The sequence below is a fragment of the Fundulus heteroclitus genome, chromosome 12, assembly GCF_011125445.2.
Source record: "Fundulus heteroclitus isolate FHET01 chromosome 12, MU-UCD_Fhet_4.1, whole genome shotgun sequence".
Taxonomy (NCBI): Eukaryota; Metazoa; Chordata; class Actinopteri; order Cyprinodontiformes; family Fundulidae; genus Fundulus; species Fundulus heteroclitus.
The window spans coordinates 29,603,850-29,616,231 of NC_046372.1; the positions used below are offsets into that span (position 1 = coordinate 29,603,850).

The 12,382-nt window shown below is 40.1% G+C and overlaps 1 protein-coding gene across 4 annotated transcripts in view; it reads right to left on the reverse strand.

The window, feature by feature from the left end:
• The window catches only part of rhobtb4 (Rho related BTB domain containing 4), a 59,115-nt gene that overhangs the window by 12,481 nt on the left and 34,252 nt on the right, over window positions 1–12,382 (reverse strand). For all 4 annotated transcript variants that reach the window (XM_036144417.1, XM_012861312.3, XM_021315825.2 and 1 more), the window contains 4 exons: window positions 7,663–7,848; window positions 5,391–6,210; window positions 4,163–4,382; window positions 2,304–2,422 (listed from right to left, as the gene is read on the reverse strand). In XM_036144417.1, the coding sequence (XP_036000310.1) occupies window positions 2,304–2,422; window positions 4,163–4,382; window positions 5,391–6,210; window positions 7,663–7,848 (1,345 nt within the window). The remainder of the gene's footprint in view (window positions 1–2,303; window positions 2,423–4,162; window positions 4,383–5,390; window positions 6,211–7,662; window positions 7,849–12,382) is intronic.

A 12,382-nucleotide genomic window follows, 5' to 3' on the forward strand; every position in this document is an offset into this window, starting at 1 on the left:
ATTAACCGTAAACTAGTTAAAGATGTACTGAAATACTGTAATCTGATTTTAAAACTAAAACTTTGTGATTGATAAAACTGTCAGTTTCGTTTAAAAAAAAAAGGAGATTCTCAGATTTTCCTAAATATGACTAAAATTTTGTCTTAACCAAATATTGGTACTGTCTCGTCTCAAGACCCAGATGTATTCTTACACTCCAAGTAATCAATGCCATTGATAATAAAACACAGTAAGACCTATGTCCTAAATTCATAATTTTGGACACTGAATTGTGGTTTGTTTAATAGTAAAGTCAATGACTCCAGTACTATGTTCCTAATATTTATATTATTTCAGGAAAATAGTATAATCAAATCAAATAATAAGACTATAACTTATTGTTCATTAATTTTTAATTAACAGGTTTTCCATCAGTATGTTAAACTTTGCAAATACTTTCAGATGATATTGCTATTCTATTTATAGTAACCTGAACCGGCAACCTTTAAAAACCAGCCAGAGGAACTTTGACTGAAAAACAGCGTATAACTTCCTTTGTGGTTAGGTCATGTCAGGCACTCATGCTGTACCACAAGAAACTGAGATCAGGGGCGAGCACACATGAGGTAACTGGAACCCTCGCTTGGGAAATGCTGGTCCAACAACACAAACTCTACTCCCCTCAAGATGCTTCAACGTTCTTAAGAAAATTACCCTATACAGCTATTTTAAGTTTGGAGCCTTTATGCAATTTTCACAATGCTTCTAAATGGGGCTCATCATTGACAATCCAACCGTGTGACACTTGACACAGAAAACAGCGACAATAATTTCCAGTAACATTACAAACCACCAAATAAAAACAAGGCCCAATGCACACATTTGTCAGAAGTAGCTGTGGTTTTTGCTGAGGCTGAGAACGTAGTCTCAGAAAACATAAGGAAGTCATAGGCCGGAAACATTTATCTGAACGTGTGGTTATATGTGCAGAACTATTTGTCATGATGGTGACACAGAGTTTGGTAAAGCCATATTGCACTTCAATTTAATTTAGGTAAACAAGTGATTGAAAAAGAGTCTGACATTAAGGCAAAGAATGACAAAGCAGTTTGTCGTCTGTGGATGCGTTTACTGCTGAGTTCTTATGTCTGCGCATGCTGTTGGGTTGTGGTTTTTTGCAGACCTTTAACCACTTCTGGGTGTGAAACAAGGATTAGTAGGTCAACTTGATGAGTTTATTCTGACTACACTACGTGTGGCTTTTAGTTATCAAAACAATAAACCTCATCTCAATAACTACGCCCCATTTGCCACATGTTTCCTCTGCTATCAGATGCTACAGGCTGTACACCTCTACGTGATCCAAGGCACGTTTCAACTGCAAGAAACTTTTTCGCGAACGAGGGACGTTTTCTGGGACATTTATTAACCACTGCTCTATTTCCACTACAGTTACCATATTATTACCAAATTACATGGGATAGGTTTTAATCGCAGACAAAAAAAAGGCCTTAGTAAGGAGGTAGTAAATTTCTATTCATCCGGTATTGGGTGGCTCTTAGTGCGATGAGGGTGCTTATCATTACCTAAAAAAAAAAATATAAAATTATTTCAGTCATCTAGTTTTAAGCTCCTCCAAAGCTCATGTTTTTGGTCAATTTGAATTGAATACATTTAAACTAATTATTCATTAGGTTTTACGTTTCAGACATCTGCTTTAAATCACCTAGAGTCAGTGAAACAAAAAAAAATCTTTTGTTTTCACATCGCTTAGGTTTTGAGGCAAAAATAGAAACAATCGCCCCTGGATCATTAACAGACTTTAAATTTGGAAAAAAAACTAGATGGCCATCTGGCTTAATTTGTTTAAATATTGCTTATGCTTTGTTTCTTTGCCGTTCGGATGGATTGTATTTCTGTTTCGTGGTGCTCGTTTTAATACGCTCCCCTGTTGCGGCAAGTGGAGGTGAAGCAACAAAACTGATGCAGGAAGTAGCTATAGAAGAAGCAAGCCTCTCTTAATCCACCGCTATAATTTATTGCAACAGCAGGGTACTGTATAGCGGCAAAAACACACACAACAAACATCTCAGGAGAGATTAGGGGTTCCAGAAAAATGGTTCCAGGGGGTAAAAGTTCAGGGAAGCACATTGGCAGCAGGCCTTTTCTGTATTCATGCAGTTCTTTCATTCCTCTTTTCTCATTTTTCAAGGATTTAGGACCCAGACATAATAACCCCTGTCCTGCATGTTTTGGGTTTAATACCATACACAAACCTAAAGGTAGCTACAGCCCCGAGGTCTCCCTTGCGTGAAAGAACTCACCTCCTCGATGTAGCTTTCCATGAAGGAGCCGCGGAACATGGCGGCCATCCAGTCACAACTAGAGATGAGCAGGGGCTTGTGGGCCGGGAGGCAGCCGTCATCCAGCCGGAACACCACATCTGAAACCGGGGTGGGAAAAGAGCGTTCATCTCGCTGAATGCCACAGAAGCCCAAACTACAGAAAGGAAAAGACGAGACGGACGTCCAGACACACACACACAGGCAGCAAGAGACATGGACAGACACACAGAGAGACATGGACACAGGTAGACAGACAGAGAGATAAATTGACAGGGAGATGGAAAAGCTCTCCACTCATTGCACGGAAAGGAAAGCAGATGCAGGGCGGGGAGTTACGCAGCACATTGAAGAGCTCTGTTACCGAGAGCGGTGTAGGACTGGGGGGAAAAAAGCTACGTGATTATGCAAGCGTGTTGACCTTCTCATCAGCTACATTCTTAGAAACATTCTTATTAATTTAGTTAATCAAACTGATATGAGGTTCAAGGCAAGAATGATCAGCACGCTCACAAAGACAGCACAGAGAGAGGCAAACGTCAAGTTATGGTCAAAAGAAGGTGGACAGCTCATGCAAAGACAACACTGAATGGAGGGACCATGCTACACAAATGACACAGTGTATAGGTTAGGGTGAACACAAAATAGGCAGACTGACAGTCATCAAGTCAAAGGATGACTGTGAAGAAGTCCTTCAAAGTCTTTGTAGCGTATGAAAAAAGATATCAAATGGGAAATTGTGGTGAAATGAGCCTGAGGGAAACTGCAGAAAACTAACAAGATCTTTGTTGGTTTTCTGATACTCAGCTTAACCCATCATGATCCTCACATCCATTTCTATTAGGGATATAAATTATAATTTAATGAGATAATCTAAAGTTGATTGATTTTATCGATCGACTTGATTGATTGAAAGGTGAAAGAGAAAACTTTCTCTTTTGCCTTTCTAGAACGTGCAGGGCTATTTCTTTCTTTACAATAGGAATTTTAAAAGTGACATCATTATATTTTAACCATTTATTGTGCCACCTATATTAAATAGTGACCAAATAAACAAGACTTGTTCTTTTCTCATACATTATTAAATCAAGACATATTTTATAAAATATAACAAAACAGGAACCTATTAGGTTACTGAATAGAAACAAATAAGATGATTAAAATATGTGAATCACTTATTATCCTCATGAAAGTCCTCACCATAAACTGTGCTTTTGGCATCATGTCTTTTTCAATAATTATTTTGCGTGTAATTCCCTCCGCTTTTCTAACATCACACCCTTGCCTTCAGAGCACATCAGAAAGTTTTGGTTGAGAAGTTGACTCTGCTCCGCCGTGCAGCATGATGCATATTTGATAACTTAAAAGAGCTTGTTGAGTGTTTACATTTAAAGGCGGAACAGCATGAAGTGCATTTTGCATCCTTGTCATTAAACAGTGTAAAAATAATCCCACACTGAACTCTGTTTGGACCGTTTAATCTTCCTTTTCTGGCATACCTGTGCCATTGTTATTTCTCTATCATGTCTATCATGTAGTCTGCTTGTGCTTAAGGATGAGCAGTGGCACCCTCTTCTGAATGGCAGCCACACTACAACACTGGAAGAAGGTGGACTTTATCGGTTAATTGATAGAACAAAGTTTAATCCAATGAACCATTAACCAACAATTAATTGTAAGATGATTGTTGGTTTCTCTAATTTCTAGATGTCAACGCTCCTGTACAGAAAAACAAACATGGGTCTGACTCTACAGATGCTACACGGGGGGACTTCAGATCTAGAATAACACAAATGCTACACAAAGAATTGTGGTATTTAATGGCTGACTTAGCGGTTTACCAGCAAAAGTCCCTTTATTGAGGCACTCTTTGATGCGATTGGCTCTGCGGACATGGAAGGCCTTTGTGATCTCTTGGTTCATGAAACTCTCTCGGTTCAGAACGTTGGCCACCATCATCCGAAGGTCGAACACCTCCAGTAGCTCTGCAATGGTGGCCACCTGCATCAGATCGCCTCGGCTCTCGTCCAGGCTGCCTGTGTAGAGGTACTGAAGCACTGCCTGCAAATCCAGCAAACCCACCGGTCAGATATACTGAAAACGTAAAGGGCTGGTAGTACATAGTACCAAAAATGTATAGAGAATCATGTGGAAAATATACAATTCACCTGTTTTTTGCTATTTTAGTCCTACTTAAATGTTTTAGGTCTATCTATTTTTACTTTCACATAGAGATATGCTTAGTGAATATAAGTAAATAGAAAATGCAGTGTTTAAATGATCATTTTGTTCACCCAACCCTGCTCCTCGAGTTCCCCTGTCCCGCATGTTTTGGGTTTCTCCTTGCTGAATTAATTGTGGTCAGGTGTAAATGTTTAAGAGGCTTCTGCAGCACCTGATGGCATGCAGAGGAGGTTGTGTAATCATTGGAATCAGCTGAGCTGGAACAGACACATCAAAAACATGCAGGATAGGGGTACTTGAGGACCAGGGTTGGGAACCACTGAACTAATGGAAATAAGTTATCCAAAAATTTGCTAAAAGTAAGTATTTGAAAAAAGTAATTTCCCTCCTTGTTAAATCACAAATTAATTGTCATTTATCACAAAAGCCACTCCAGGGCCGGATTACTACTAAACCTATAGACTCAAGAAATTACTTAGAAAGAACCTATATGGCATGATCACAAAATGCAGATGGGAAACGAGGTTGGTGACACGGATAAGTCTGGAATGAGCTACAAAGCTATTTGTAAGGTTCTGTATCTCCAGAAAACCACTGTCAGAGCCATGATCTCCAAATGGAGAAAACTTGTAACAGTAGTGAACCTTCCCAGTAGTGACAGGCCGACCAACATCCCTCCAAGAGCATGTTGACAGATAAACCACAAGGAAGGGAGGGGGGGGGGGGGGGGGGGGGGAATCACGTTCTTATATTTTGTAATAACTCAAGTTATGTTTGTCCAATATTAAAATTAGTTTGAAGATCTCACAAAAAAATATCAAAAAAGCAAAAACAGATGAAAATATTTTATCAAAGCACAGAAAACAACAGTTATTTTAGAATTACCTTAAATGGTTCCTCTTGTATAAGTGCATCCATGGCAACCACAGTCATGAGACGAGGCCGTCCAGTCACTGGATCATCAACATGCTCCAGACACACACTGAGGAACCCCCTCCCCCATCCAGAAAGGGCTCTGCCCGTCCCCATTGCTCCCAGTGAGTACTGGGCTCGAGAGGGGAGCGCATTATCACTCTGGGAAGTCCTCAAAGATCCCTGCTGGAGCAGCTGAGGTTGATTCAGGCCCCGCACCCCTCCATCTACCCCATCTTTATCAATGTCCAGGCTCTTAGTGCGCCCAGCTTGCTCTTTGGCTCCTCTTCTGCTTTGTTCGTCTTCCTCCCCACTCTCTGCGTTTTCCTTGCTGTCCTGTTCCTCACCCATTACCCCAAAGCTCAACCCGCCAAGATCAAGGGTAAAAAGGTCGTAGAACTTGGAGCAGGACGTAGCCAGGTAGACCTTGTGTGCAAAAACACGAGTGGAGCCGCCTTGCAAAAGGAAAAGAACATCTGCGCAAAGAGGGTGAGAAAAAAGGGAGTCTGGGCCTTCGCCCTCTGCGGGTGGTGGGTCCGGGATGCCAACTATGGGGCGTGGTGGTCGAGGAGGCAGAAAAGGCGCCTGGAGAAGGGGTCTCTGGACCTTTTTCAAGTGGGACTTCCAGAACTGCAGGTGTCGACGGGAAATGAGGGCTGCACGGATGGCATTGTCGAACACATCTTTGACTCCGAATTGGGCAACAATGCTTGTCTCATAGTAAGGAATCCCGAGTTCTTTAGCCACCTCGTGCCCTCTCTCTGGAGGGAGAATGTCTGTCTGTTTGATGGGCCTGTGAGTCATACATGAAAGAGTTCAACCAAACACGTAGGGCAAAGTTATATATTAACAATAAGCAACCATTCATGCAAAGATAAGCAACCTTGTGCACATTTTTGTACCTATGCTCAGAGCACTGCACCCTCCTCAGCAAAAACACTAAACATAAATGACGGAATTACAGTGATGTGATAGCAGTTTTTATGGCTGACTTTACTTCCAACAACATCTATACTCTGGACATACTTCTCTTATCGCGTCAACTAAGATCCAGTGGTCATGCTCACCAGGGCATCTTTGGAAAAACCTATTCTTCACTTATATTTTTGTTGTTTTTCCTCTTTGTGTTTGTACTACACTGGCGTCTCAAAAGTGTTCACAACTCTGTGAAAATGTTTTTGTGATGTAAAAAATGGAGACATTGATAAATTACCTTACCACATCGTCTTAATCCAGTGTGACATTCATCATATAAAGTATACCAAACAAATCTGTTAGAAAGACAAAAGAAAGAGTTTGTCACGCTGCCATGGGTTTTGACTAATTCGTTTTAGGGTCCTGGGGATTGTGCATCCATCAGTTTTTCATGTTGTATGTTAGTCTGTAGATTCTGTTCTTTCCTTCTTGTTTCCTGTCATTATGTTTCTATTCTGTTAGCTCTCGCTTACCTGCCTGTCTTTCTATGTTCAGTGCAGTTAGTAGTTGGTTTATTTTTAGAAGCTGTTTATTCACTGAGGTTTTTGTATTCTTGTTAGGTTCTGTTTTCCCCTTTTGTCTCTTGCCATTTCCTGGCTCGCCCTCTCCCTCAGTTCATCATCTTCATTCCAACCACCTGTTGCTTGCCTCCTTAATTACCTCCACCTGCTCTCCAGCTTTCTTTTCTGTTCCTTCCCTCCCAACTTAAACCACTGGCTTCTCTTCCTCTTTGTCGGATCCCCCCTTGTGCTCCCTGTATATTGGTAAGCCTTGTACGTTTGGATTATTGTGTATTAAAAACTTTCTTTAATCGCATTATGTGCTTCCTGAACTCCTGTTTGCGTTTTGGTGTGGCCTCTGCATCTCAAACTACGACAAAGCTGAAAACGTGTTATGTAAATAGTTTTTCATGACCGTCGGAGACAGGCATAAGCCCCCCTATGACTCTGCACAGATAAGAAGGTATAGGAAACGGATAGATGAACAATTTATATATATTTTTTTATTTTTCTTAAGTTATAAAGCCTATAAATTTAAATGGGTTGTGTACACTTTTGAGAGTCACTGCACATGACTTCAATATCAAGGAGAAGTCTCCTTTTTTGACAGGTTTGATGTTGAAAATAAGGTCCCACTGGAATCCCTTAGACCTGTTTTTTTTCAATATGCGGCATAAGACTTAGCATGCAATTTACAAGCTAGCAAGGCAGAAAGCCACATTGTTGCGTCTCTGGAAAAGTGTTAATGCTTAATGAGGAAGCCGTCTCACTTTGCTAACGGCCGTCTCGCGCGGTTAACTGCATCCAGGTCAGCATAGCGCAGATCCAGCTGGCAGCCGACCAGGATGATGGGAGTTCGAGGACAGAAGTGCTTGATCTCTGGAAACCACATGGTGCGAACGTGGCGCAGGGAGTTGGGATTAGCCAGAGAGAAGCAGAGGACGACTACGTCAGACCTACAAATAAAGATGAGAGAGAAAATGTGTTATTTTATGTGCAAATAAAATGACAGACAGAAAATACAGAGGTGGCCAGAGAAGAACTGGGTTGCTCTGTCGCGAGCAGGTCATGTCAGTCAAGAGAGGGCATTTGAGCTTTGCTGGATGTATGGGAACAGAAAAGCGAGAAACGGAAAAGAGCTACTGCTGACTCATGGAACATGATGTCAGTTTGTATTAAAACTTGCGCAAAGTGCGTATGGAGGAAGCATGTTCATCTGCTGCGAGGAATTGAGAGAGCATGCACATACCTAATGCAAGAGTTATGAGGTGTGTGTGGCAGGGGTGGGGGTGGGGATTGGGTGGGGAGCCACAAGATGAGTCTAGACCTCTGGGCTGTTGCTTTCTGTGGCATGAGTCTCTTTCCTTCTGTGTAATAACTATGCGTAAGACCTAAAAAGCATCAACGACCACAAAAAGGACCACAGACGGTTCTGGATTTAAACTCACGATCAGATCTATTAGATGTGTTTGAGCAAGCAGACCAAAGCACTTAACAGAAGATCTGTAACCTTTACAAGCTGGTGAGTGCATGTCTGTCTATTCCTAGGTAATGTTTGGGGTGGATCATTAACGTATGCTGAAAAGGCAAAAAGTATAATTTGTAACTCTTCAACCGCTGCAACAATGCCTAACAGAAGACTTTTAGCCTCAGCAGCAACTGAATACTCAGACTTATGTAACTTGTGCTACATTAATCATCATTGGTAGCTTGAGGATAATTTAATTATATGACTATATTGCAGTTTTCACATTTGCCAGGCCTCCAGTACTTATCAGAAGATGTGAGGTAAATGATTTACTGAGCTTGAGAGCAGCATTGCACAACAGTTGAATATGCCTCATTTCCTTGAGCAAAATACCTACATGGCAGGAGTTCTGGAGTGTTTAATTAGACAACAAAGGCTCTGCTGTTGAAGAAATTCTGTTTTACTGCCATGTAACAATCTTGGAAAATTCTTGAAGAGTCTTTGCAGGCTAATTTTATCGACCACATAGATAAAGAGAACCTGAAGTTCTATGTCTAATGTAAAATGGTTCTGTAGACTTGAGACACAATCATCTGGGATATGTTTGTTGTTCTGATTTCACAGTCTTCTTTGTTTTCACTAAGATAATCTCTGAAAGGCTCCCAAGGACATAATATACAACAGCAGGGAATTAAATAACAGTGCACACATACAGGCATGCAATAACCCATTAGCACTTTTCAAAGGATTATTACTACGGCTTAGCCCGAAAGGAGTACATACTGTAGCTCACATGTTTGTATATATTGCTGGCTCATCATTTAGTCTTCTTTGGCAGAAGCCTCTCGGTAACTCACATACTGGCTTGACAATATTTGCCTACTCTACCTTACAGATGTTTTTCAAATCTATCTGAGCCTGAGGATCTCACTATAACAGCCATCAGAACTCTGCTGAAGCAAAAATAAAAATTGTATTCCTTGCATTCATTTGCATGTATTTTTCAGCTTTCTTGCAGAGGCCTGAATACTTGTATTTAAAACTGCTCCTGATTTCATGCAACTTCATAAAGATTCAACCTTAAGAAAAATAACCCCCAAGCACGATGCTTCCACCGCCACATTTCAGTGTGGATAAGATGTATTGTACTGTATTGTTCTTTTGTCGGAAAGCGGCCTAACTTTCTAGTGTTTTGGATCCAGTTTTAGTAATGTCATTGATGTTCCATATTTACTTCAAGGATTGATGAACTGTCTTTAGAATGCCACGGTGAAGGGCCTCTTTAAGTGAGAAACCTAAACCAGGGGTGTTCCCAAGAAAACTGAATGGGCAAATTAAATCAAACGATGTTTCTGCAAAGCATTTATTAGTAATAGTAGTTTAATTAAATAGTTTGTTTTGTGAGAAATATTTCCTCTAAGTCTGTTTGTTTTTTTTAGTTTAACAATATAGGATATATGACAAATTGAAGGTGGGGAAAAAAGCTTTAAAAATCGATATATTGATCTAGTCATTGCATGACAAATAGTTCAACTTATGAAAAAAAAAAAACAAGCTGACTCATGTTACATGGGATTTAACCTATTTTTTTTTTCGGCAGTAAAGGTATTACTTAGCTCTAAGAAGCCATGTGACAGTGTGACATTCTTAGTTTTATGTCAACAAAAGCTTACCAAGATGTTGAGGGTCAAAGTGCAAGTACATGCCAAGGGTATGCAGAAGTTCGACAATATTAAAGAATGAGCTTAGGAGGTAAGCATTCAGGAAAAGGAGTTGCAAGGTTGGCTCAGATAAAAAAGGGGATGAGCAGAGCTGGAAAATAAAATAAAAAAAATGAGGACGGGTACGAAAGAATGCTTGTTGTGGTTTTCGTGCAGGGCAAAATCAGCTGAGCTGGCATTGTGTTTCTAATCAGCTGACTCCAGGCTCACAGGGTGGATAGATGTGAGGACACACACACACACACACACACACACACACACACACACACACAAACAAACAGTAGGAGTTCACAAAGGAAATGTACAGACATTTAGACAGTGAGTAAACACAACAGAGGGGTGGAAATTTGAACCGCAAACTAACCTCCATGCAGCTGACAAATACATAAATGAAGCCTGATACGTACAAACACTTTAGATAAAAGGGAACAAGGTGACACCTTATGCAAAATCCCTCCAAACGACCTTGATGCATCTTGCAGCTTTGTGGTCTGGTGTGCACATTTATGTATGTGAAGACTGTGAGAATTTCTGTGCTGATAATTGAGAGAACCTGTTATGCAACTACATGCAAGGGCAAACATCTCAGAATAAGTCTAAATAACTATGGAAAATGACCTAGGTTTTCTCTTCAATGTATACTAAATAAAATAAAACTAAAATTTGCATTAGATGCATCATCGATTTTCTACACATTTCTAGTTTGATCGGAGGTTCTGTTGTTAAAATCTTTCGACTTTGCTCTCACATCTGCCATTTGCTTGTTGTATTCTAGCAATAAATGCTTCTGCATTTCATGTCAATAAATCAGCTTTGACGAGAGACAGGGTAACAAGAGGATACAGGGATTATCCAATCATCTCTTGTGGAGGAAGGATATGACAGCTTGAAAGGGATGTTCAACACAAAAGAGAAAAACAACAGTCGGATTATGAAAAAAAAAAAAAATATGTATACAGGTTTATTTTAATAAATTTGAATGTTGCTGAAAATAAAGACTAATAAAATCGCCAAAACTCAAACATAAAGCTAGCACGAGGTCCTAATGTGTATGCTATAACGTTTCTATATTAAAGACTATTTTATTTAGACATATTATTTTTTTTGAATATTCTCAGAAAGGGAAATTGATGTTCACATAAGTTGTAAATCATTATTGTCCTTCTGGGTAGCCACAATGAAAATATGTAGTATACATTTCTATTAGATCTTAATTAGATTCTTACAGTGCAAGGAAGTGTCTTACTTTACCTTCCTGCCTCTGTTAGATTACTGTGACGTTGCGAATGTGTGAATGCAGCTGCCACCTCTGCATTTGTTGCATGCTGTCTATCATGAAGCATTGAAGTTCATAACAGGGTATAGATATCTTACTCACCATTGTAATCGATAATCTCGGTTGAAGTGGTTGTCATTATCAATCCACAGACTCGTGCATTGGTATATTTTCATCTATGAAGCCACACTTGGGCTGTTACCGGCTTTTCCTTTCCTCGTACCTGTTACTTAGACAGTCCAGCGACAAACTTCGCTGTTAGGACTTCCTCTCCTTCAGCGATCCATTAGTAGGATCATAACTTTGAAACAAAGCATTTTTGTATTCTGCACCGTCAGACCACGCTACAGCAAGATCTGAAACTACCCACATTGATTCATATGGGACAATTTAAAATTATTTTAAGACAAAGAGCCATCTTCTTATGCAACTTGCTCTTGCTTTTAATTTATATTTTATAATCTTGTTTAATTGAGTCAAATGTTTTAATTACTTGCATTGTTACTGTTCTAGTAATATTGTATTATTTTTTATGGGTTTTTTTTTAGGTCTCTTTAAAATTAGATATTGGATCTCAATGAGAATACCTGTATAAATAAATGTTAAATTGAAAAGAAGTATACTAAAAATATTTTGTAAGTGAATTACTAAAATAAATAAATAATTATTGATGATATTCTGATTGCATTTGCATATTTGTACATGTGGCAGCACAGTGGCACATTTGTTAGCATTGTTGCCTTGCAGCAACAAGATCCTGGGTTTGAATCCCAGCCTGGAGTTTGCATGTTCTCCCTGTGCATGCATGGGTTCTCTCCGGGTCCTCCGGCTTCCTCCCACAGTCCAAAAAGATGACTGTTAGGCTAACTGGTGTCTCCAGATTACCTTTTTGGTGTAAGCGTGTGCGAGCATGGTTGTTTGTCCTGTGTGTCTCTGTGTTGCCCTGCGATGGACTAGCAACCTGTCCAGGGTGAACCCCGCCTCTTACCCAGTGACTGTTGGAGATAAGTCCCCTGCAACCCTGC